General features: G+C 40.1%; 1 protein-coding gene across 1 annotated transcript in view; it reads right to left on the bottom strand.

Annotated features, from left to right (window-relative positions):
* The window catches only part of gorab (golgin, rab6-interacting), a 58,341-nt gene that overhangs the window by 14,867 nt on the left and 19,611 nt on the right, over positions 1 to 23,863 (bottom strand). The window contains exons 2-4 of the mRNA XM_072573973.1: positions 10,678 to 11,029; positions 2,188 to 2,289; positions 1,163 to 1,303 (exon numbers count right to left, since the gene is read on the bottom strand). Of these exons, the coding sequence (XP_072430074.1) occupies positions 1,163 to 1,303; positions 2,188 to 2,289; positions 10,678 to 11,029 (595 nt within the window). The remainder of the gene's footprint in view (positions 1 to 1,162; positions 1,304 to 2,187; positions 2,290 to 10,677; positions 11,030 to 23,863) is intronic.

Here is a 23,863-nt window from a genome sequence, read left to right as displayed (position 1 = left end):
TTTTGCCTATTCTTATCCCACAGACTTGCTTATCTCATTTTCTCCCATCCATGTCCAGTCTGTTTCTAACCCTTTTGCCATTTTCAGAGTTTCCACTTTCCTGGCTCTAACCAGCTCTTTCACCTGTACATCCAAAACCTCTACAACCTCATCTGACAGGGATTGTGCAAGAGCTTTCCATAACTCATCCTCGAACTGGAAAACTTCAGCTTGCAACTTCTACCCTTCCTGTCATATTGTCGATTTCAGTCCCCATTTTTTAAACAATAAATTGGATATGCCTTTGTTAAAAAGGTACAAATTTTCCATAACTTCTTTCAAAACAATGGATTTAATTATATCATTTAAAACCAAACTTTATTTGGTACAAAACTGATGTGATAACATTAGCTTTAGCTGCCAAATAATCATTTAATTCTTGTCAGAATCTACAGCCCAGCCAATGTACCTGCAAGTGGAAGCCTTGGAATCGATTAAGATTGAAGAAAAAGGATGACCTGACTCAGTTAAGCTTAATAGTTACCCGGGAACAGTTAGACAATTTAAAAAACACACTAATTGCTGCGCAACTATTAAACTGACTACTCAAAATGCACCCCTCCTTGGCCTCAATCACCCGACTCTGTGGCCTGAAATCTCCGACTCCCAAATTTTTCCAAATAAATTTCTCTACCTGATATGTCACACTCACAGTTATGTGACATAAGTTACCCTTCTGCTGTCAATAGTGGCTGGGATGCTGATTATTTAAAAAAAAAATCACATGGCACAATCACTGCTGCAAAATCAAAAGGCTGGGTGGTTTCTACATGCTTAATTTGTGGATTCCTGGATGGACTCTTAACAAGAAGGCCCCTGACCAGGAATCTCCAGTGCAGAATTCCTCTGAAGGAAAATGGATAACTTGTAACAAATGATTCCTGAAAGTCATGACATTTTGATTCCCACAATCTTTTATGCTACCTGCCTGGTCTGTTAATTGTTCCTTCTGCATCTCCATGCCAATTATGGCCCGACCAATCAGCACCATCTTTCCATTCTGGATAAGTCATGTCTCTTGCATCCTTGTTCTGATGAGTGCAAGATGAAAAGCTGAAACATTGCTCAAAAAGGAGACTAAAAGTGAAACTATACACTACCAAGCATGTATTTGTATTCTTACTTAGCCTGATAATATTCCAAGCTGGTCTTTTCAATACGATTCCGTAAGATGTTAACATCATTTGATAACAAGCTATCCAAGGTCTGAAGTTCCTTTTGGATTTGCTTCAGTTTCACAGTTTCTTCCATGGTTCGCTTTGACCTAGGATGATCAGTATAATGGATTAAAATTGAAGAAATATAGCTACTAACAAATTGTCATAACAAGCTTAAGTAAAAAAAATTAACAGTCTAACAAACTTAGCAAAATATAATTACTGATAGTTATTTATATGCATATACTCTTAATGATCTCCCCATCTCTTGGGTAGACAAAGGCTCCTTTGCTTATGCTTGTGCATAGTTGACCACTTGTAAAAATGGACATTATTCATTACAGTTTTGACTGCAAGAACTGGAAGGTTACATGGCTGACCCAGTTTTTGCAAATGACATTGATGAATAGTGCATGAGTTTTTTTTGTTCACCTGGGATCCTTGGCAAAATACTGAGCTTCGATTTTATCTAAATTAATGGCACAATTTAAAAATAAACACTCATTCTTGGATTATGGGGATTGCTGGCTTGGGCCAGCGTTTGTTATCCATCCTGAGTTGTTCTTAAAGAAGAAGTGGTGAACTACATTCTGCAGTATATTTGGCATACGAAGACCCACAATGCCATTCCAGGATTTTGACCGTGCAATACTGAAGGAATGGCAAAATATTCCCAAGTCAGAATGGGGAGTGGATTGGAGAGGAACTTGCAGGTGTTAGTGTTATCATGCATGTGCCCCCTTGTCCTTTTAGATGGATAGTCATGAGTTTGAAAGGCACAGTCTAAGGAGCCTTGGTGAATTTCTACAGTGCACCTTGTAGATTGCTCACAACATTGACAATGTGGGGAAAAGCAATTAACCTTTCAATCCCTCAAAATTTGGTGAGCATATTAGCTCTAAAGACATACAGTAGCAGAAAAACATGTTAGCGTGTGGGTGGGGGGGGATTTAGGTGGTCAGTTTATCTTCCTCTTATGAATACGTCCTACCTTTCTGCAACGGCCTTTGAGAGAAGAGCTTTCTTGCGTTTATTCTTCTCTTCCATTAATCGCTGCTCTAGCTGCAGTTGTTCCAGCCTTGATCTCTCGCGCCTAGAAGTAAAATTGACTTTATAATGTTTCTTTATAATTTTACTTTTTGACTGGAACTAGACAATGAAATTACTTTGTTGAATAGATTATGCATTGATCAAAGAAATGTAAAAATACAGTTGCCAAGTAAATTCAAGGGATGATTCTGACACCTACAGTCATAGAGATGTACAGCATGGAAACAGACCCTTCGGTCTAACCTGTCCATGCTGACCAGATGTCCCAACCTAATCTAGTCCCACCTGCCAGCAGCTGGCCCATATCCCTCCAAACCCTTCCTATTCATATACCCACCCAAATGCCTATTAAATGTTGCAATTGTAACAGCCTCCACCACTTCCTCTTGCAGCTCATTCCAGGCATGTATCACCCTCTGCGTGAAAAAGTTGCCCCATAGGTCTCTTTTATATCTTTCCCCTCTCACCATAAACCTATGCCCTCGAGTTCTGGACTCCCTGACCCCAGGGAAAAGACTTTGTCTATTTACCCTATCAATGCCCCTCATAATTTTGTCAACCTCTGTCAGGTCACCCCTCAGCCTCCGACATTCCACGGAAAACAGCCCTAGCCTGTTCAGCCTTTCCCTTTAGCTCAAATCCTCCAAGCCTGGCAACATCCTTATAAATCTTTTTTGAACCCTTTCAAGTTTCACTACATCTTTCAGATATGAAGGAGACCAGAATTGCACACAATATTCCAACAGTGGCCGAACAAATGTCCTGTACAGTCGCAACATGACCCCCCAACTCCTGTACTCAATACTGACCAATAAAAGAAAGCATACCAAACGCCGCCTTAATTATCCTATCTACCTGCGACTCCACTTTTAAGGAGCTATGAACCTGCACTTCAAGGTCTCTTTGTTAAGCAACACTCCCTAGGACCTTACCATGAAGGTGTATAAGTCCTGCTAAGATTTGCTTTCGCAAAATACAGTACCTTGCATTTATCTGAATTAAACTCCATCTGCCACTTCTCAGCCCATTGGCCCATCTGGTCCAGATCCTGTTGTAATCTGAGGTAACCCTCTTCACTGTCCACTACACCTCCAATTTTGGTGTCATCTGCAAACTTACTAACTGTACCTCTTATGCTCGCATCCAAATCATTTATGTAAATGACAAAAAGTAGAGGACCCAGCACTGATCCTTGTGGCACTCCACTGGTCACAGGCCTCCAGTCTGAAAACAAACCCTCCACCAGCACCCTGTGTCTCTATCTTTGAGCCAGTTCTGTATCCAAATGGCTAGTTCTCCCTGTATTCCATGAGATCTAACCTTGCTAATCAGTTTCCCATTAGAAACCTTTTCGAACGCCTTGTTGAAGTCCATATAGATCACATCTACTGCTCTGCCTTCATCAATCCTCTTGTTACTTCTTCAAAAAAACTCAATCAAGTTTGTGAAACATAATTTCCCAAGCACAAAGCCATGTTGACTATCCTTGCCTTTCCAAATAGATGTATATTCTGTCTCTCAGGATTCCCTTCAACAACTTGCCCACCATCGAGGTCAGGCTCACTGATCTATAATTCCCTGGCTTGTCCTTATCACCCTTCTTAAACAGTGGCACCATGTTTGCCAACCTCCAGTCTTCCGGCACCTCATCTGTGACTATCGTTGATACAAATATCTCAGCAAGAGGCCCAGCAATCACTTCTCTGGCTTCCCACAGGGTTCTAGGGTATACCTGATCAGGTCCTGGGGATTTATCCACCTTTACCCGTTTCAAGGCATCCAGCACTTCCTCCTCTGTAATCTGGACATTTTGCAAGATCAGCATCTATTTCCCTACAGTCCATATCTTCCATATCCTTTTCCACAGTAAATACGGATGCAAAATACTCATTTAGTATCTCCCCCATTTTCTGTGGCTCCACACAAAGACTGCCTTGCTGATCTTTGAGGGGCTCTAGTCTCTCCCTAGTTACCCTTTTGTCCTTATTGTATTTGTAAAAACCCTTTGGATTCTCCTTAATTCTATTTGCCAAAGCTATCTCATGTCCCCTTTTTGCCCTCCTGATTTCCCTCTTAAGTATACTCCTACTTCCTTTTTACTCTTTTAAGGATTCACTCGATCTATTCTGTCTATACCTTACATATGCTTCCTTCTTTTTCTTAACCACACCCTCAATTTCTTTCGTCATCCAGCATTCCCTGTACCTACCAGCTTTTCCTTTCACCCTGACAGGAATATATTTTCTCTGGACTCTCGTTAACTCATTTCTGAAGGCTTCCCATTTTCCAACTGTCCTTTTACCTGTGAACATCTGCCCCCAATCAGCTTTCCAAAGTGCTTGCCTAATACCGTCAAAATTGGCCTTTCTCCAATTTAGAACTTCAACATTTAGATCTGGTCTATTCTTTTCCATCACTACTTTAAGTCTAATACAATTATGGTCGCTGGCCCCAAAGTGCTTCCCCACTGACACCTCAGTCACCTGCCCTGCCTTATTTCCCAAAAGTAGGTCAAGTTCTGCACTTCTCTAGTAGGTTAATCCACATATTGAATCAGAAAATGGTCTTGTACACACTTAACAAATTCATCTCCACCTAAACCCTTAACATTATGGCAGTCCCAGTCTCTGTTTGGAAAATTAAAATCCCCTACCATAACCACCCGATTATTCTTACAGATAGCGGAGATCTCCTTACAAGTTCGTTTCTCAATTTCCCTCTGGATTATTAGGGGGTATATAATACAATCCCAATAAAGGTGATCATCCCTTTCTTGTTTCTCAGTTCCACCTACGTATTTCTGGGAATATCCTCCCTAAGCACAGCTGTAATGCTATCCCTTATCAAAAATGCCACTCCCCCTCCTCTCTTGCCTCCCTTTCTATCGTTCCTGTAGCATTTGTATCCTGGAACATTAAGCTGCCAGTCCTGCCCATCCCTGAGCCATGTTTCTGTAATTGCTATGATATCCCAGTCCCATGTTCCTAACCATGCCCGGAGTTCATCTGCCTTCCCTGTTCGGCCCCTTGCATTGAAATAAATGCAGTTTAATTTATTAGTCCTACCTTGCCCCTGCCTGCCCTGACTGTTTGATTCACTTCTGTTCTCAACTGTACCAGTCACAAATTGATCTCTTTCCTCGCTATCTCCCTGGTTCCCACCCCCTCCCACCTTACAAGTTTAAATCCTCCCGAGCAGCTCTAGCAAATTTCGCTGCCAGTATATTAGTCCCCTTCCAATTTAAGTGTAATCTGTCCTTCTTGTACAAGTCACTTCTACCCCAAAAGAGATTCCAATGATCCAAAAATGTGAATCCTTCTCCCATACACCAGCTCCTCAGCCATGCATTCATCTGCTCGATCCTCCTATTCCTGCCCTCACTAGCTCATAGCACTGGGCGTAATCCAGATATTACTACTCTCGAGGATCTCCTTTTTAAATTTCTGCCTAACTCCCTGTAATCTCCCTTCAGAATCTCATCCTCTTCCCTTCCTATGTCATTGTCCACATTGGAACCAATGACCTCCTGCTGGCCCCTCTCCCCTGTGAGAACATTCAGTACCCTGTCTGAGACACCCTTGATCCTTGGAAGCCGACGTACCCCTCGTTGCATTAGAGCCAGTCTCAATACCAGAAACTGGGCTGTTCGTACTACGTTCCCCTGAGAATCCATTGCCCCCTTTTTTTCCAAAACAGCATACCTGTTTGAAATGGGTATATCCACAAAAGACTCCTGCACTAGGTGCTTATCTCTCTTACCCTTCCTGGAGTTAACCCATCTATGTGACTGTATCTGAGACTTTCCTCCCTTTCTATAACTGCCATCCATCACATGCTGTTACTGTTGCAAATTCCACATTGCTTCTAACCATCTCTCCAACCGATCTACTTGATCTGATAAGATTTGCATCCAACAGCGTTTATGGCAGATATAATCCGCAGTAACCCTTAAACTCTCTTTAAACTCCCACATCTGACAAGAAGTACAGATCACTGTACTAAAGGCCATTTTTGCTCTTTCACAATCTACAGACCCAGAAAATAACACCGTCTTATTCCTCTACAAACACTGCCCCAGGTTAAATTAATAGTTATGGCTTATATTTTAAGTTTAATCAAGAGACATATCTCCAAAAACATATAATCAAGAAAGAATCCACTCTACTCACTATTGGACACACTTAAAACAATGATTAACTTATCTGATTCTGTGCTGTGAATTTCGCCCAAACACACTCCTCCAAGATTAGTTGTAAATTTCACTGTTAATTTTCCCAGATGCACTCTGATGCCCAGCGATACATGAATTCAAAACAGCAAAGGCAGTAACTGTGCAGGTTCTCTCTCTCTCTCTCTCTCTCTCACTCCTGCACCGTCCTCACCATGTGCTTCCTTTGTCTGTTCTTATCCCTTTTAAAACTGTTGCTGTTTTGACTTTTTTTTTTCCAAAGTTAGTCGACTTAGAGTATTCTTAACATTTATTTTTACTGAATACTGATCAATTACTCAAATAGAATTTTGTGCTATTTTATTCCCTAAAGTATTTAAATATTATATTTCTCACTGCATTATCAACTAGTTAGTCACCTGTACTTGAATAATTTTGATTTACTCATCGGCAGTCAAAGTGCAGACTAATTAACAGACTGGTGTGTCTATGTATTATGTTAGAGTGTTATCATCAACTATTTCTGATAATTCAAAATCTATTTTTTATACACCAAAAGGGAATTATGCAGTAATTCAAATTAAGCAAAATTAAACAGGAAAATGGATAGAGTACTAAAAGTTTAATTAAGAATTTGCTGCAATGGCTATATGTGAACTTGGGCAGAGTTCTATCATAGAAGGGACAGGAATGTATTTTTAAATAGCACTGCCATTAGCTTTCTTTTGCAAATTTTTGCTGATTGATCAAGTGGAAAATGTTGACAAGTAAAAAAATTATTTCCATTTTGGCCAACCACAGTCTCCATCAATAAATCCAAATTCAATTATGCATAATCCAGCCCAGACCAAAGCTCCGATTGCTTACCCTAAGAATATGCCTTGATCCTAGAACCTATTAAACCTTTGTTCCAAACCAAAGAAAGAAAACCGCTCTAATTAAGTAATGTTTAATTTTGGAACAAGCTTACAGTTGAATAAAAGCAATGAAAGCATCTGCTTTTTCAGAAACATCTATCCCTGTTTAAAAAGAGAAATGAAACGTACAAAAGAAATATTCATTCCACTTTATTATAATTGCAAATAATTCCCTTGAAAATTTTCACTAACTGGTTTATGTAACTATCAAGCTGAAAATTTAAAATATTTTTACTGAGCTTTCATCACACTGAGGCTTCAGACCAATTGATATCGAACAATCTGCTCTGGAAACTTTTGTTTTGACTGCTGTGGCAATTTACACCATGGGAGCTGAAGATTTCCACAATGTTCTTAACGAAAAAAAAATGCGCCCAATCTCCCCAAATTATGTGGATTATTTTTTAAAATTCCACAATAGGGACCACAAACAAACATTATTTAGGAGCAAATTAGACTGAAAATGTTAGCCTGCTTCATCTCTGTGGATGCTGCCTAACCTGCTGGAATCTCCAGCATTTCTTGATTTTAGAACAAATATTAAGTTATGCAGTGTCTTATTAAATTATAACATCAGTACTTTAGTTTAAGAATGATATATGGTTAGTTCAGTTTTCTGTAAACAGAAAAAAACATTACCTCACCCACTTCCAATGGTGCTAAGTCAAAATATACCTCATACATCTACTGATTGTATCTTAATCTGATTTAGGGTGGAGTGAAAGCTGATGAAGAAGGGATAATGATGGAAAGAGAAATAAGTGAGATGAAGTCATGCACTCTACAGCTTGCTTATCATGCACAAGTTGCTAAAACTGCATATCTCAAGTGAGGGACTAAGACAGCATTGGATGGTTATTTGAATAAAAATAATGTGAAAGGGTATGGGATGAATGCAGAAGATTGGTATTCGGTAATAATGCTCATTTTACAAGCTAGTGCATGCATGATGGACAGAATGGCTGCCTCCCATGCCATAACACTTATGATTCTATGATTATGATTTTATTTTTGGATATGGATGGAATTTGGAAAACTGCCTACTGTAGCAATGGACTCCGGAAGAAGCTGCCATATTTCTTAAACACAAGTGACAGAAATCTATTTTAAGTCAAATTTACCCTGTAGCTTTGCAAATGGTGGTGGTATGATGGTGGTATGGACATTAACAGTGACAGGTCATTGGGGAAAGAGTACAAAGTGAGATTTGGCCACCAAGTAGCTGATTAACTGATTACAAATGCACAAACTAAAGATAAATGTTTTTTGCCTGATAACAACTATAATGATTGGCTCTGGGTAGCAGAACAGCTTGTGGGTGCTGAACCATATAGTGAGAAGCTCCCAGTCCTTTGGACATGGAGGCGCTGGATGTGTATCTCTCTGTTTACCTGATGCCAAGAAATTCAGTTGTTTCATCCCACCAGTACCTGTAGACTGTTGGTCTTAAATCAATAAGTGAGAGTCTTTATAATTTGTCAACAATCATCCTGTGAAGAAGAGAAAGAACCTGATGGAAAAGACCAGGAAAAAAGAAGCATCCAATCCCACTGCTTACTCAGTATCTTCTGTTGCACCATCATCCATTAACTCTATTTTTGTCCGTGTCTGTCAAGTGTGTGGCAACATTTCTGAAAGGGGTTAAGAGTTTTAACTAGTAGACAGTTATACGTTGACTCCATAATTGCTTCTTTGTTTAGATTTGGTCAGAGCATAGTGTATAGGAGTTGGACTGTACAGGACATTGGTTAGGCTTTTGGAATGCGGTGTGCAATTCTGGTCTCCTTGCTTTCGGAAGGATGTTGTGAAATTTGAAAGGGTTCAGAAAGATTTATGAGATGTTGCCAGGGTTGGAGGGCTTTAGCTATAGGGAGAGGCTGAATAGGCTGGGGCTATTTTCCCTAGAGCGTCAGATGCTGAGGGGTGACCTTATTGAGGTTTATGAAATCATGAGGGGCATGAATAGGGTAAAGACACATGGTTTTTTCCCTGGGTTGGGGGAAGTCTGCTATTAGAGGACATAGGTTTAGGGTGAGGGGGAGAGAGTTAAAAGGGACCTAAGGGACGTCTTTTTCACACAGAAGCTGTTAAGTGTATGGAACAAGCTGCCAGAGGAAGTGGTGGAGGCTGACACAATTGCAACATTTAAAAGCCACCTGGATGGTTATATGAATAGGAAGATTATATGAAGAGGGATATGAGCCAAGTGCTGGCAAATGGGACTAGATTAATTTAAGATATATGGTTGACATGGACGAGTTGAACCAAAGGGTCTGTTCTGGTGCTGTACATCTCAATGATGAATATATTTGTAACGGACAGTTCTTGTTAAGTACAGGAACCTGGTCTGTGTTTTCTGTTAACCCAAGTCAATCAAGGTAAGTACATCAGTGACTTTGGGTAGTTCAACAACATTGAACTCGTGGCAACTCTAAGAGTAGCAAGGTTTGATTTGTAGCTTTATGCGAGTGAGGTATAGTGTAATTTATTGTTTCAAGAGAAAGTACTATTAATCAAATCTTAATTGGGGACCAAGTTTGCTGTCTATTGAAAAGACGGACTTAAAGTGCAAGTCCAAAATCTGTGTAATCTTGATTAGTTCAGAATAGTATTTTATTGAATTTCTTGATTTCAGAAGCACTATCTGCTCCTTGGCAGAAACCAAGGGGTGCAGACCAGCCTTCCCCAATTTTCTGTTCTCACATCAGCACACTACATTACATGGAAGAATCTTTTGGCTTGGAGAGGATTGAGCACAATTGTAGAATATCAGTAGGATTAAAATGAACAAGTTCTGAAAAACATTGTGATTCAAGCCTAAATTCTGCAAAGGATGAAAGTTGAAGGGGCAATCAATCATTAAGGATCGGATAGGTTAGTTAAGTCAAGAGTGCGAGAGACAATTTATTTTGGTGGAAGAATCTATAAATATAGGCGTAAGATTAATGTTGGAGCCAGGTTGCTCAATGAATCCAGGAATCGTCTTTATGCAAAGGGCATAGAAATTTAATACATTCTCCTCCAAAAAGACATTCAAAATAGAAAAATTCAAGATTTCAAAACAGGTTTCTGAAATCTTTGGATAGGTACCGAGGCACATGAAACTACAAACATTAAATATAATCAAGACATATAAATCATGAGTTAACTAAATGGCAGAACAGGCTTCAGAATTTGAATGACTTACTCCTGCTATGTTAGGAAGTTAAACTTGTAACTGTTTTACTTCGATGCAGTTAACTCCTCTTCCAATCAAACTGCTACATAGAAGATATTAATGTGACAGTTTAACTGACCTACCAGTAGTTCCAAAGATACTTTTACAATTATTTCTAGACTTACTAACAATTCCACCCCTTTCATCTGTTCTGTTGACAAGTCTTGGACTGAGTAGTCTTGGAACGTTGATGATGATTTGGCTCCGTTTGTGTCCATCTGATGGCTTACTCTAGTTTCACTTTGTTTTTCACTCTCATTCTGAGCCTCTTTTGGTTCTAGTTTGGATGATGAAGGCTCTGCAGTTTCGGGTGGTCTCATTTTCAGCCTGGAAAATTGTTGACCTGGATCAATTTGATTATGCTCCATTGATCTGCGACTATGCAACTGATGTAACACTCGTTCCCTTTGAAGTTGCTGACGACTTTTGTTTGCGGAGGGTGTTTGTTTAAATCTTTCTGGTTTTTCGGAGATCAATGGGCCTGAAAATAACGTTTTAAAAAGTTATTTTTATTGCACCCACCATCTAGCTATCTACAGTAATTTGTCTAACTACAAGATTAACTTTTACTTGCTATTCAGATTCTGCCTCTCCTTAAATCTGGTCTCACAGTGCCTGTATATAGAAACATCGAAACAGATCTTGGAAAATATGCAATGAAACGGAGTGCATGTAAATAAAAGATAAGCAAGGCACACCCTTGATCCCAAACTCAAATATTAAACAAGTTCCATTTGCTCCTGTTGTACTGCAAGTAGTTTACACTCACTCATGGAGCAGTTTACGAAGTATCTATGGGCTGCATGTTCCAATCAATCCCAGCTCCCGGTTGCGAGCCATTTCAATTCCTACTCCCACTTACCTGACATGACCATCTTGGACCTCCTCCAATGTTAAAATAAGGTCACATGCAAATTGGAGGAAGAGCACGTCATCTTCTGCCTCAGATGTTTACAACCTTATGGCCTTAACATAAAATTCACTAGCTTCCAAATCTTACCAATGCCACCACCCACCCCACTTCATCCCAGGTTCAGCCTTCCTTCTTTACCCCACCCCTGTGACCTGACCTAATCTGTCCATCTTCCTTCCCACCTATCTGCTCCACCCTTCCCGACCAATCACAATCACTTACCTGCATCCACCTATCACCATCCCACCTACCTTTCCCCCAGCCCCAACCCCATTTTTCCTCAGTCCCTTTACCCCTCCCAATCCTGATGAAAGATATAAATGCCATCAACGGAGTGCAACGAAAGTTTACCAGAACCGTTTCAGGTTGTCCTATGAAGAGATATAGAGCAACCCCAGCCTGCAGTCTCCAGAGTTTTGTATAATGAGAGGTGATGCAGAAATCTACAATATAATTAGATGATAAATAGAGTAGATGCAGGTAAGATATTTCTCTTGGTTAAGTCCAGACCAGGGCAGCACAATTTAAAAAAAAAGTGAATGCCATTTAGGATTGAGATAAGGAAAAGTCTTTTTACTCGGCGGGTGATGAATCTTTGGAATTAACTAACACAGAGAGCTATGGAAGCTCAGGCTTAGTACATTTAAAGTAGAGTTAATACATTTTTGATTATCAATGGTGGGAAGTATTATGGAGATTGTGTGGGTAATTAGCAAAGCATTCCATCAGCCATTGTCGTACCAAATGGCATAGCAGACTTGATGGGCTACTCCTTTTCCTAAGATGATTTTTTTTTATCTGCTTTGTAATGGGAGTTGGACCATACAATTGTAGTAAATGAGGTTATCAAAAGTTTACATTTCCAAAGCCCAAAACACCATAGGCCTTATAATAAGAAGTTGCAAAGGTCTAATACAATCAATCTTCGAATGATACAACACAGAAAGAATCATTTGCCCCAATGTGGCTCTTTTGTGGAACTATTCATCACGCTTTCTTCATCAGCTTGTAAATCGCTGCACTCCTCAACTGTCTTTCGAAAGTTACTTTGAACTTGTTTCCAACAACATTTCAAGCAAGGTATTCCAGATCACAACTTCTGTTGTGATAAGTTTGCCAAACACATTAAGCCTGGCTCCTATGCTTAATGAGCCTCCAGTAAAGGCAGATACAACATACTTGTTTCAGACCTCAGCCATGATCGTAGTTTCCACAAAAAGATCTCCTTTCAGTCATTTATCAACATATCCTTCCTTTAATTATCCTTTCACGAGTTACATTTGAGACACACTTTTTGGCTCTCTTTTACGTTACCCACTAATCTACTCATTTTTCTTCTTCAGATCTCCCCCGAACTTTCAATAATTGTTTTAGTCCTCCCCATATTCCATATCCATATGGCTGATTAACTTTTTCTGCACCTAGTAGCAGCTCCAATTTGCTGCATTACACACTGTACAAATGTACGTCAAAGCAAAGATATTAATAAAATATTTGGTTTAATCCATATGTTAATAAATGCAATATCTGCTTGCTCGAAATTGATCCTTGTACTAATTTGCAATCTGTGTTTGGATCCATTTACTGGTGTTCTTTGCACATTTATTTTAAAAAGAGAGGGGAACAGTTCTAGAATAATATCTTTGTGAATTAGGAAAAAGGTGAGCAGTAGGAATCTATTTATTGTACATATAGAAAAGCAATAAGATTCTTAGATCATGATATTTAAAATGATATGAATTTTTGCTGAAAGATGATCAGATATCTTGGATGGTAGAATGGAAAACTTCCCAGCTGTCATTATCTAAACACTTGTGAAATGAGTCTGAGAGTGCCTTGCAAGTGTTGAAACATGTCTGAACTATATCTAAATTCACAGTTCAATGATTCCATATTAGGACTGCGGTGGCACGAAAGACCAACAACAATCACAATGCATGGCACTCGTACTGGACTATTGCTTCAATTGTTTATGCAAACTTAAAATTGGCCTTTCACAAAGAAAAACAGATTCTATTAGTACTCACATCATACATCTGGAACAATACAAAACATAATGCATGTTAAGAACTACCTAGCACCTGCAACAGCTTAATATCTAATGAAGTCAAGAGTGTTAAAAATTCAATGAATCACTTAAAAATAATTACTTCTGCAATAAGCTTTTAAAAATAATGCATACTTTGATATCCCAAAAACATTTTGATTCATGGTGCAATCCACAATTCCAATTAAGCTTCCTGTTAAATCCTATGATAGATAAGAGGCACAGGATTTCAAGCTTTTAGAATCATAGAGATATAAAGCAACAGACCCTCCAGCCCAACTCGTCTATGCTGACCAGATATTCTAGATTAACCTAGTCCTATTTGCCAACACTTGGCCCACATTCCTCTAAACCCTTCTTATTAATATACCCATCCAGATGCCTTTTAAATGTTGTCATTCTACAAGCTTCCATCACTTCCTCTAGCAGCTCATTCTGTACATGCACCACTCTCTGTGTGAGAGATTTGCTCCCAAGGTCCCTTTAAAACCTTTCCCCTCTCACCTTAAACATATTGCCTCGAGTTCTCGACTCCCCCAGTCCTATGTATTTATCCTATCCATGACCCTCATGATTTTATAAACCTCTACAAGATCATCCCTCAGCCTCTACCATTCCAGGGAAAATAGATCCAACCCGAGCAACATCTTTGTAAATCTTTTCTGAATTGATTCAAGTTTCACAATATCCTTCCCATAGGAGTGGGACCAGAGTTGCACGCAGTACTCCAATAGTGCCTAACCAGGGTCCTGTACAGCCACATGACCTCCTAACTCCTATCCTCAATGCTCTGACCAATAAAGGAAAGCTTCCAAACGCCTTGTTCATTACCCTATCTACCTGCAACTCCACTTTCAAGAAGCTACGAACCTGCAGTCCAAGGTCTCTCTGTTCAGCAACACGCCCCAGGACCTTACCAAAGATAAATGGGAAAACTGAGGACTGGGAAGCTTTTAAAGAGCAACAGAGGATTACTAAGAAGGAAATACGCAGAGGGAAAATGAGGTATGAAGGTAAACTGGCCAATAATATAAAGTAGGATAGTAAAAGCTTTTTTAGGTACGTGCAAGGCAAAAAAAATGGTTAGGACTAAAATTGGGGCCTTGAAGACAGAACCAGGGGAATATATTACGGGGAACAAAGAAATGGCAGAAGAATTAAATGGGTACTTCAGATCTGTGTTCACTGGGAAGACACAAGCAATCTCCCTGAGGTAACAGTGGCTGAAGGACCTGAACTGAAGGGAATTTATATTTGACAGGATTTGGTGTTGGAGAGACTGTTAGGTCTGAAGGTTGATAAGTCTCCGGGGCCTGATGGTCTACATCCCAGGGTACTGAAGGAGGTGGCTCAGGAAATCATGGATGCGTTGGTGACTATTTTCTAGAGTTCGATAGATTCGGGGTTGGTTCCTGAGGATTGGAGGGTGGCTAATGTTATACCACCTTTTAAGAAAGGTGGGAGAGAGAAAGCAGGAAATTATAGACCAGTTAGTCTGACCTCAGTGGTGGGAAAGATGCTGCAGTCTATTATAAAGGATGAAATTACGGCACATCTGGATAGTAGTAACAGGATAAGACAGAGTCAGCATGGAATTATGAAGGGGAAATCATGCTTGATTAATCTTCTTGAATTTTTTGAGGATGTAACCTTGAAGATGGACGAGGGAGATCCAGTAGATGTAGTATACCTGGACTTTCAGAAAGCTTTTGATAAAGTCCCACACAGGAGGTTAGTGAGTAAAATTAGGGTGCATGGAATTGGGGGCAAAGTACTAGATTGGATTGAAAATTGGTTGGCTGATAGGAAACAAAGGGTAGTGATAAACGGCTCCATTTCGGAATGGCAGGCAGTGACCAGTGGGGTACCGCAGGGATCAGTGCTGGGACCGCAGCTTTTTACGATATATGTTAATGATATAGAAGATGGTATCAGCAATAACATTAGCAAATTTGCTGATGATACAAAGCTGGGTGGCAGAGTGAAATGTGATGAGGATGTTAGGAGATTACAGGGTGACCTGGACAAGTTAGGTGAGTGGTCAGATGCATGGCAGATGCAGTTTTATGTGGATAAATGTATGGTTATTCACTTTGGTGGCAAGAACAGGAAGGCAGATTACCTAAATTGATTCCATTTAGGTAGTAAAGGGGCAGTACAGAGAGATCTGGGTGTTCTTGTACACCAGTCAATGAAGGCAAGCATGCAGGTACAGCAGGTAGTCAAGAAGGCTAATAGCATGCTGGCCTTCATAACAAGAGGGATTGAGTATAGAAGCAAAGACGTGCTTTGCAGCTGTACAAAGCCCTGGTGAGACCACACCTGGAGTACTGTGTGCAGTTCTGGTCTCCAAATTTAAGGAAAGACATTCTGGCTATTGAGGGAGTGCAGCGTAGGTTCACGAAGTCAATTCCTGGAATGGCGGGATTACCTTACACTGAAAGACTGAAGCGACTGGGCTTGTGTATCCTTGAGTTCAGAAGACTGAGAGGGGATCTGATTGAGACATATAAGATTATGAAAGGATTGGACACTCTGGCAGCAGGAATCATGTTTCCGCTGATGGGTGAGTGCCGAACCAGAGGACACAGCTTAAAAATACGGGGTAGACCATTTAGGACAGAGATGAGGAGAAACGTCTTCACCCAGAGAGTGGTGGCTGTGTGGAATGCTCTGCCCCAGAGGGCAGTGGAGGCCCAGTCTCTGGATTCATTTAAGGAAGAGTTGGATAGAGCTCTCAAAGATAGTGGAATCAAAGGTTATGGAGATAAGGCAGGAAGAGGATACTGATTAGGAATGATCAGCCATGATCATATTGAATGGCGGTGCAGGCTCGAAGGGCTGAATGGCCTACTCCTGCAGCTATTGTCTATTAAATGTACAAGTTCTGTCCTGATTTACCTTCCCAAAACACAGCTCTTTCCGTGTCCACTACACCTCTAATTTTGGTGTCATCTGCAAAGCTATTAGCCATACCTCCTACATGCACATCCAAATCATTTATATAAATGACAAAAAGCAGTGCACCCAGCACCAATTCTTGTGGCATGCCACTGGTCACAGGCCTTTCAGTCTGAAGAGCAACCCTTCACCACCACCCTCTGTCTTGTACCTTCCAGCTAGTTCTGTATCCAAATAGCTAGTTCTCCCTCTATTCCATGCTATCTAACCTTGCTAACCAGTCTACCATGAGGAACCTTGTCGAGCGCCTTTCTGAAGTCAGTAATAGATCACATCTGTCCTCATCAAGCCTCTTTGTTACTTCTTCAAAGATTTCAATCAAGCTCGTGAGACATAATTTGGCACGCACAAATTGTACCCCTCATCAGTCCTTACCTTTTCAAATACATGTAAATCCTGTCCCTGAGGATCCACCCCAACAATTTATCCACCACCAATGTCAGGCTCACTGGTCGATAGTTCCCAGGCTTTGCCTTACCACCTTGCTTAAATAGTGGCACCACATTTGCTAACCGCCAGTCTTCTGGCGCTTTACTGTGGCTATTGATGATACAAATATGTCAGTAAGGGGCCCAGCAATCAGTTTCCTAGCTTCTAGGGTACACCTAATCAGGTCCTGGGTATGTATACACCATTATGCATATAAAGATTGTGACTATGCTGCTCCTTTAGCAAGTTTACGTTATCCTTGTTTTTTTTCCCTCACCAGAGAGGTCATAAAAAACACATACTCTGAAAAGTCAAAATTGAAGGGTTTTACAGCCAATTTGATTATCGCTAACAGATACTGCCTCAGGCAGAAGGCCTTTAAAAAAAAACTTGTGCCAGTTCTCCTAGCTCAGCTTTTCTGTGGTTTGATTTGTTTTTTTTAAGTAGTCTGGCTATTCACTAAGAGCAGTCAGGCTGTTTTTAAACTGCTGGATCAAAGAATCAGGTCCATGCTAATCCTCTCTGACTTCTCTCCTGTAAGACCCAGTGTTTGATTTTTCATTTTGTGCCAAGGGGGGGTTGTTGCAAGTATTGGGAACAGCATCATTAAGTAGAGATAATCTGTTGGGTTTTCACATAGGTTAAGTTATTCTGTATTCTGTTCTCTTTTGTGTTCCATTCAGTGATCTTGTAAATAAATTGTTTTGCTTAAAACTAAGTTGTTTGACCAGCAGTATCTCTCCTGGAATATTCACTTTACACCTGCTTAAAACAACTAACAAATTTAGAGTCTGGGCTACTTTCTTGAAATGTCTTGAAGGGGCCTGGCCTGGCCCACAACAAGATGTCCCGTATTCCTCCTCTATCATATGGACATTTTTCAAGATGTTGCTATTTATTTACTTTTCCACATTCTCTATCTTCCATATCTTTCTCAGGAGTAAACACTGGTGCAAAATACTTGTTTAGTATCTCCCCCCATCTCCTGTAGCTCCACACATAGGTGGCCTTGCTGACCTTGGAGGGACCCTATTCTCTCCTTAGTTATCCCTTTGTCCTTAAATGTTTTTACAAAACCCCTTTGGATTCTCCTCAACCATATCCACCAAAGCTATTTTATGTCCCCTTTTTGCCCCTCAGATTTCCTACTTAGGTGTAGTCTTACTGCCATTATACTCTTCTACAAATTCACTTGATCCCTGTTGTTTAATCCCTGACATATGCTTCCTGCGTATTCTTGACCAAAACCTTAATTTCTCTCATCCAGTATTCCCTACACCTACCAGGAACATACTATCTCATTTTTGAAGGCTTCCCATTTTCCAGCCATCCCTTTATCTGCAAACATCCAACACCACCCCCCATCAACTTTTGAAAGTTCTTGCCTAATATCAAAATTTACCTTCCTCCAATTTAGAACTTCAACTTTTAGATTCAGTCTATCCTTTTCCATCACCATTTTAAAACTAATAGAATAATGGTCACTGGTCCCAAAATGCTCCCCCTCAGTCACCTGCCTTGCCTTATTTCCCAAGAGTAGGTCAAGTTTTGCACCTTATCTAGTAGGTACATCCACATTCTGAATCAGAAAATTTTCTTGTACACACTTAACAAATTGCTCTCCATTTAAACCCTTAACACGATGGCAGTTCCAGTCTATGATTAGAGTGGTGCTGGAAAAGCACAGCAGATCAGGCAGCATCCGAGGAGAAGGAAAATCGATGTTTTGGGCAAAAGCCCTTAATCAGGAATTCCTGATAAAGGGCTTTTGCCCAAAATGTCAATTTTCCTGCTCCTCCAATGCTGCCTGACCTGTGGTGCTTTTCCAGCACCATTCTAATCTTTACTATAATCTCCAGCATCTGCAGTACCCTCTTCTGCCCAGACCATGTTTGGAAAGTTAAAATCCCCTACCATTACCACCCTAGTATTCTTATAGATAACAGAGATCTCCTTACAAACTTGATTCTCAATTTCGTCGTGATTATTGGGATTGTATTATAGACCCCCCAACAAGGTGATCATCCCTTTCTTATTTCTTAGTTCCACCCAAATACCTTCGCTGGATGTATTCCCAGGAATATCCTCCCTAAGTACAGTTGTAATGTTGTCCCTAATCAAAAACACCACTCACCCCTCCTCTCTTGCTCCCCTTTCTATCCTTATAAAGCATTCGTATCCTGGAACATTAAACTGCCAGTCCTGTCCATCCCTGAGTATCATGTTCCCAATCATGCACAGAATACATCTGCCTTTCATGTTAGGCCTCTTAAATTTAACTGCATTTATTTCAATGTATCAGTCCTACCTCGCTCTCTGCAGTGTTCCTGCCTTCCCTGACTATTCAACTTATTCCCTTTCCTAACTGCACCAAACTGACCTCTTTCCTCACTATCTCCCTGGGTCCCACACCCTTCACCTCCCCACTTTACTACTACAAATCCTCCCCAGCAGCTCAGGCAAATCTCCCCAAAGCAAAATCTCCCTGCCTGAATGGTCTCCTTTCAGTTCAGTGCAACCCGTCCTTCTTATGCAGGTCAATTCTGCCTCAGAAGAGATTCCAATGATCCAAAAATGTGAATCTTCCATCGCTGCAGCAGCTCCTCAGTCGCACATTCATCTGCTCTATCCTCCTATTGCTACCAATACTAACTCGTGCCATCAGGAATAATCCAGATAATACTACCCTCAAAAACGTACTTGTTAATTTCCTGCCTAACGTCCAATATTCTCTCCCCTCTCGTCATTTTATTTTCTTATGTTGTTAGTTCCAATATGTACAACAACCTCCTGCTGCTCCCTCTCTCCATTGAGAATATTCTGCACCCTCTCAGAGATATCCTTCATTCTGGCTCCAGGGAGGTAACACACCATTCTGAGATCTTGCTGCCAGCTGCAGAAACATCTGACTCTGCCTCTGACTAGAGAATCCCCTACCACAGTTGATCACTTGGAACCTGGCATACCAGTCTCAGTACCAGAAACCTGGCTGTCAATGCTACATCCCCTCGAGTGTCCATCAGCCCCTACATTTTCGATAACAGCGTACTTGCTTGAGATGGGAATAGCCACAGGACCCATTCCCCATCTTAGTCGAAGCAAAACGCTCAGAGACATAGTATGGTTTTACCTCCTTTATCTTTATTCCAGGCCCGGGAGGGAGAGAGAACATTCACAAATGTGCACAGAGACATGAGTTCTCGGTCTTCTCTCTCAAACAGCAGTTTCTTAATGAATTATATAGTCATTTTACAGGGAAGACGATCCAGATAAGGCAACATGCGTATTGATTGGTGACCATTACAATCAGTGAGTGTCAAAGACTTTACGCCATCTGTTGTTACACAATGAATGTTCTTAACATTAACTGCCTTCACATCATGAATACTTTTCACCTTGTTAAACTGACCTTACACACTGAATGCTTCCAATACTGTTAAACGGCTCTACATTATGAATGCTTTTCCACCTTGTTAACCTATTACCCTTGCCTCCAGCACCCCATTGTTAATTGCAGGTTCTTATCTGATCTGAGTCAAACTCAGCTGAATCTCATTTCACAAAACTCAACTTAACTCTTCCCTACCTGCTTATACCCTATACACATTCTCAACATGGGACTCCTGCACTACCTGCATCCCTTGCCTACCTTTCATGGAGCTCACCCATCCACTTGATTGTATCTTGGGTTTATCTCCCTACCTGCAACTACCATCCATCACACCCCCTAATTCCTGTAAATTCCTCAATGCCTCTAACTGCCACTCCTCCTGATCCATGTGATCTAATCAAATTCACAACCAAACACATAGTCAACACACCTGCAGACAATTATAACATGGAAACTCTCCCTAACATCCCACATCCGACAGGAAGAGCACACTCTACTGAGGGCCATCTTTGCACGTTAATCTATAGACCCAGAAGATAGCAATCTTACTGCTCTAGGCTAGCGTAATATTTATGCTTTTATATTTCTGAAATTTAATCAAGAGACAGATTTCAATAAAAACATTGAATTAGAAAATTTACTCACTATTGCACATTTACCAAAACAAAGTGAGGTTACACTTTAAAACTAGCCACATAACTGCTGCCCTGCTGTGAGCTCCACCACAGATTTTTCTCCAAGGTCAACTGCGAATTTTGCTGTTTGCTTATTTTTTATAGAACAACTCTTATGTTCAGACATACTTGAAACTAAACAGCAAAAGTAGCAGCAGTGCAGATTCACTGCTGGGTCAGACAGCAGTGTAAGTCTCTTTTTCAGTTTGAATCACTTCCCATGTGGTCACTACCTTTGTCCTCCTTTTACCTTTTTAAAATGCCATTGTTTTGATTTTCTTCCCCCCCAAAGTTCCAAAACAATGCAACACCTTATAAAAGAGCAATTACTGCTCTTAGAATTCAAGGAAATTAGCTCAAACACAAAGTACCTCAAAAAAAAAGCTCTCACAGCCACAATTTTTTCCGTTCTCCATCTTGGATTACCCAGAATCCTTGTGACTGAGGAATATTTCTGTTGTTGGATGCATAGCTTGATTGAAAAGCAATTCAACTTTAAAAACATGAACTGTTTCATCAGTAGATTGCAGATTGATCACTTCTTATTCTACTGCAGTGCACAAAACTGCAGGTGACCAACATATGATAGATAGATAAGATTCCCTGCAGTGTGTAAACAGGCCCTTTGGCCCAACCAGTCCACACCAACCCTCTAATGAGTAACCCACCCATTTCCCTCTGACTAATGCACCTAACACTATGGGCAATTTAGCATGGCCAAATCACCTGACCTGCACACCTTTGAACTGCGGCTCACCCGGAGGAAACCCATGCCGACACTGGGAGAATGTGCAAACTCCACACAGACAGTGGCCTAAGGCTGGAATTGAACCCCGGTCCCTGACACTAAGGCAGCAGTGCTAACCACTAAGCCACCGTGCTGCCCAAAAATATGTAGATATATTTTTTGTGGACATTCAGAAGATAACTAAGTTAATGACTATTTTAGTTAGATTTTTTCACAGAAACTTAAGATTCTCCAGGTCTGTAGACTTAATAATTAAAGTTTTTTTAAAAAAAGTATTAAATAAGCAAACTGGTGACATCTAGTGGTTGAAACGAGCCTGCCCATCAATATCTGCTCACAGATTAGATTAATAATAATAATAATAATAATGTAGTTTAGAGAATTAAACTATAATCTGAAAAAGAGCAAAAATAAACCACTTAAAAGGTAGGATTATGATGTCTGATGTGCCACTTCATTTGAATCACAGTAACCCTATTAATTTGATGACATTGAATTAAAGGAACAAGAATGCAATTATTCAACATGGACTACGTGAAAGACTCAAATTTATTGTTACAATTCATGAAAAGCTTATCTAAATCCAAAACAATAATCATCTAAATCTAACTCAACTGGAGTATTTGGTCAAGTGAACCAGTCTTTTGTCATAAATATGTCTAAGTGGATTTCTAACAGGTTGTATGTTACCCTGAAGTAAGTGGAAGACGAGAGTGGTTGTTAAATTCTTACATAGTTGGATATCAAATTGAAACACTGCAAATAAAACAGTGACTATCAATCAAATAAAGTCCAAGTACAACTAGTACAGTGGTGTTCTCTTTCAGTAAGAACACAAAAAATTCTAGCAAAATTTATAAAATTCATCACCATTGCTTGGGTAAAATTGGTGTACAAATTATTCCAATATGAAAACTTCATGGAAGCATCTCAATTTATTTTATAATTTACCTACATTGGGGAAATAAGTTGGTTAAAAATCCATTGTAGGATGTCCTGATAATCAAGACAACGACAGCCCATTCTACACTAGTCTTCAGTCAGAGCACAGTAAAAGTTTCAAAATTCATTCGAGATATTCCAACAGTTTTCTGTTCTCTCTACCTGGTTTGGCCATCAAATCAGAATACATGGCTTATTATCATTTAACTACACATCAGGATAAGCCTTACAAGTATAATTTCCTTCAACGGAAATTTATTTTCGTCCAAAAAAAAATTGAGTCAGACTACAGCTCATTACTGTCAAGAGAACATTCAATTTTCATAAACCCAAAAGTCTTAAATTAGTCCTTAAATATATTGAGACATTGATGTTACAAATTGCTTGTAAATGTCATCACTTGTCACCCAAACCTTCAATGTCTTTGGAAATTGAAGTTCTCGTTTATAATTAACTTTTCTCTTGTCCGCAATAAACTTTAGCACAATGATTGTTTTCCGTAGGTTTCACTGGAACAAATGCCTGAATAGAGAAGATTTAACACTTCACCACTCCTCCATCATTCCCTCTTATTTAGGCACAGAACCCATTCAAAAGTGAATGAGTTATTGATAACTGTATTGAACAGTTTAAGTTATTATTTTTGTAGTGTATATAAGGAACATAGGAAGGGAGTATCCACAACATTGAAGGAATGGCAATACATTTCCAAGTCAAAATGATCTGTGGCTTAAAATGGAACTTGCAAGTGGTGCTTCCAAGTATCTTCAGCTCTTTTGTTGAAGTGGTGAATGTTACAGGGTTGAAAGTTCTTTTGGAGGAGTATATTGCTATAGTGCAAATTGTGGATGGTAGAAGTTACTGACCCTCATCATTGATGCTGAACAAAATGAACATTTGAGGTAGTAGCTGGATGCCAGTCAGGCAGCCTGCATTGCCCTGGTTGGTAGCAGCTTGAGTGTTGTTGGAACATCACTCTTCCAGGCATATGGAGAGTATTTCATCACATTCCTGACTGTGCCTTGTGGATTGTGGACAGAATTTGGGAAACAGGTGAGTTACTTGCCACAGAATTCCTAGACCAAAATAGAAACACACAGACACCTGAGCAGTGATAACTCCTAGAATGTTAATAGTAAGGACATTCAATGATGGCAATGCCATTATATATCAAGGTGTGATGGTTAGGTTTTCTCTTGTTGGAGATAGT

This window comes from Chiloscyllium punctatum, chromosome 7 (assembly GCF_047496795.1).
Source record: "Chiloscyllium punctatum isolate Juve2018m chromosome 7, sChiPun1.3, whole genome shotgun sequence".
Lineage (NCBI taxonomy): Eukaryota > Metazoa > Chordata > Chondrichthyes > Orectolobiformes > Hemiscylliidae > Chiloscyllium > Chiloscyllium punctatum.
This window is presented reverse-complemented; position numbering and strand designations above follow the sequence as displayed.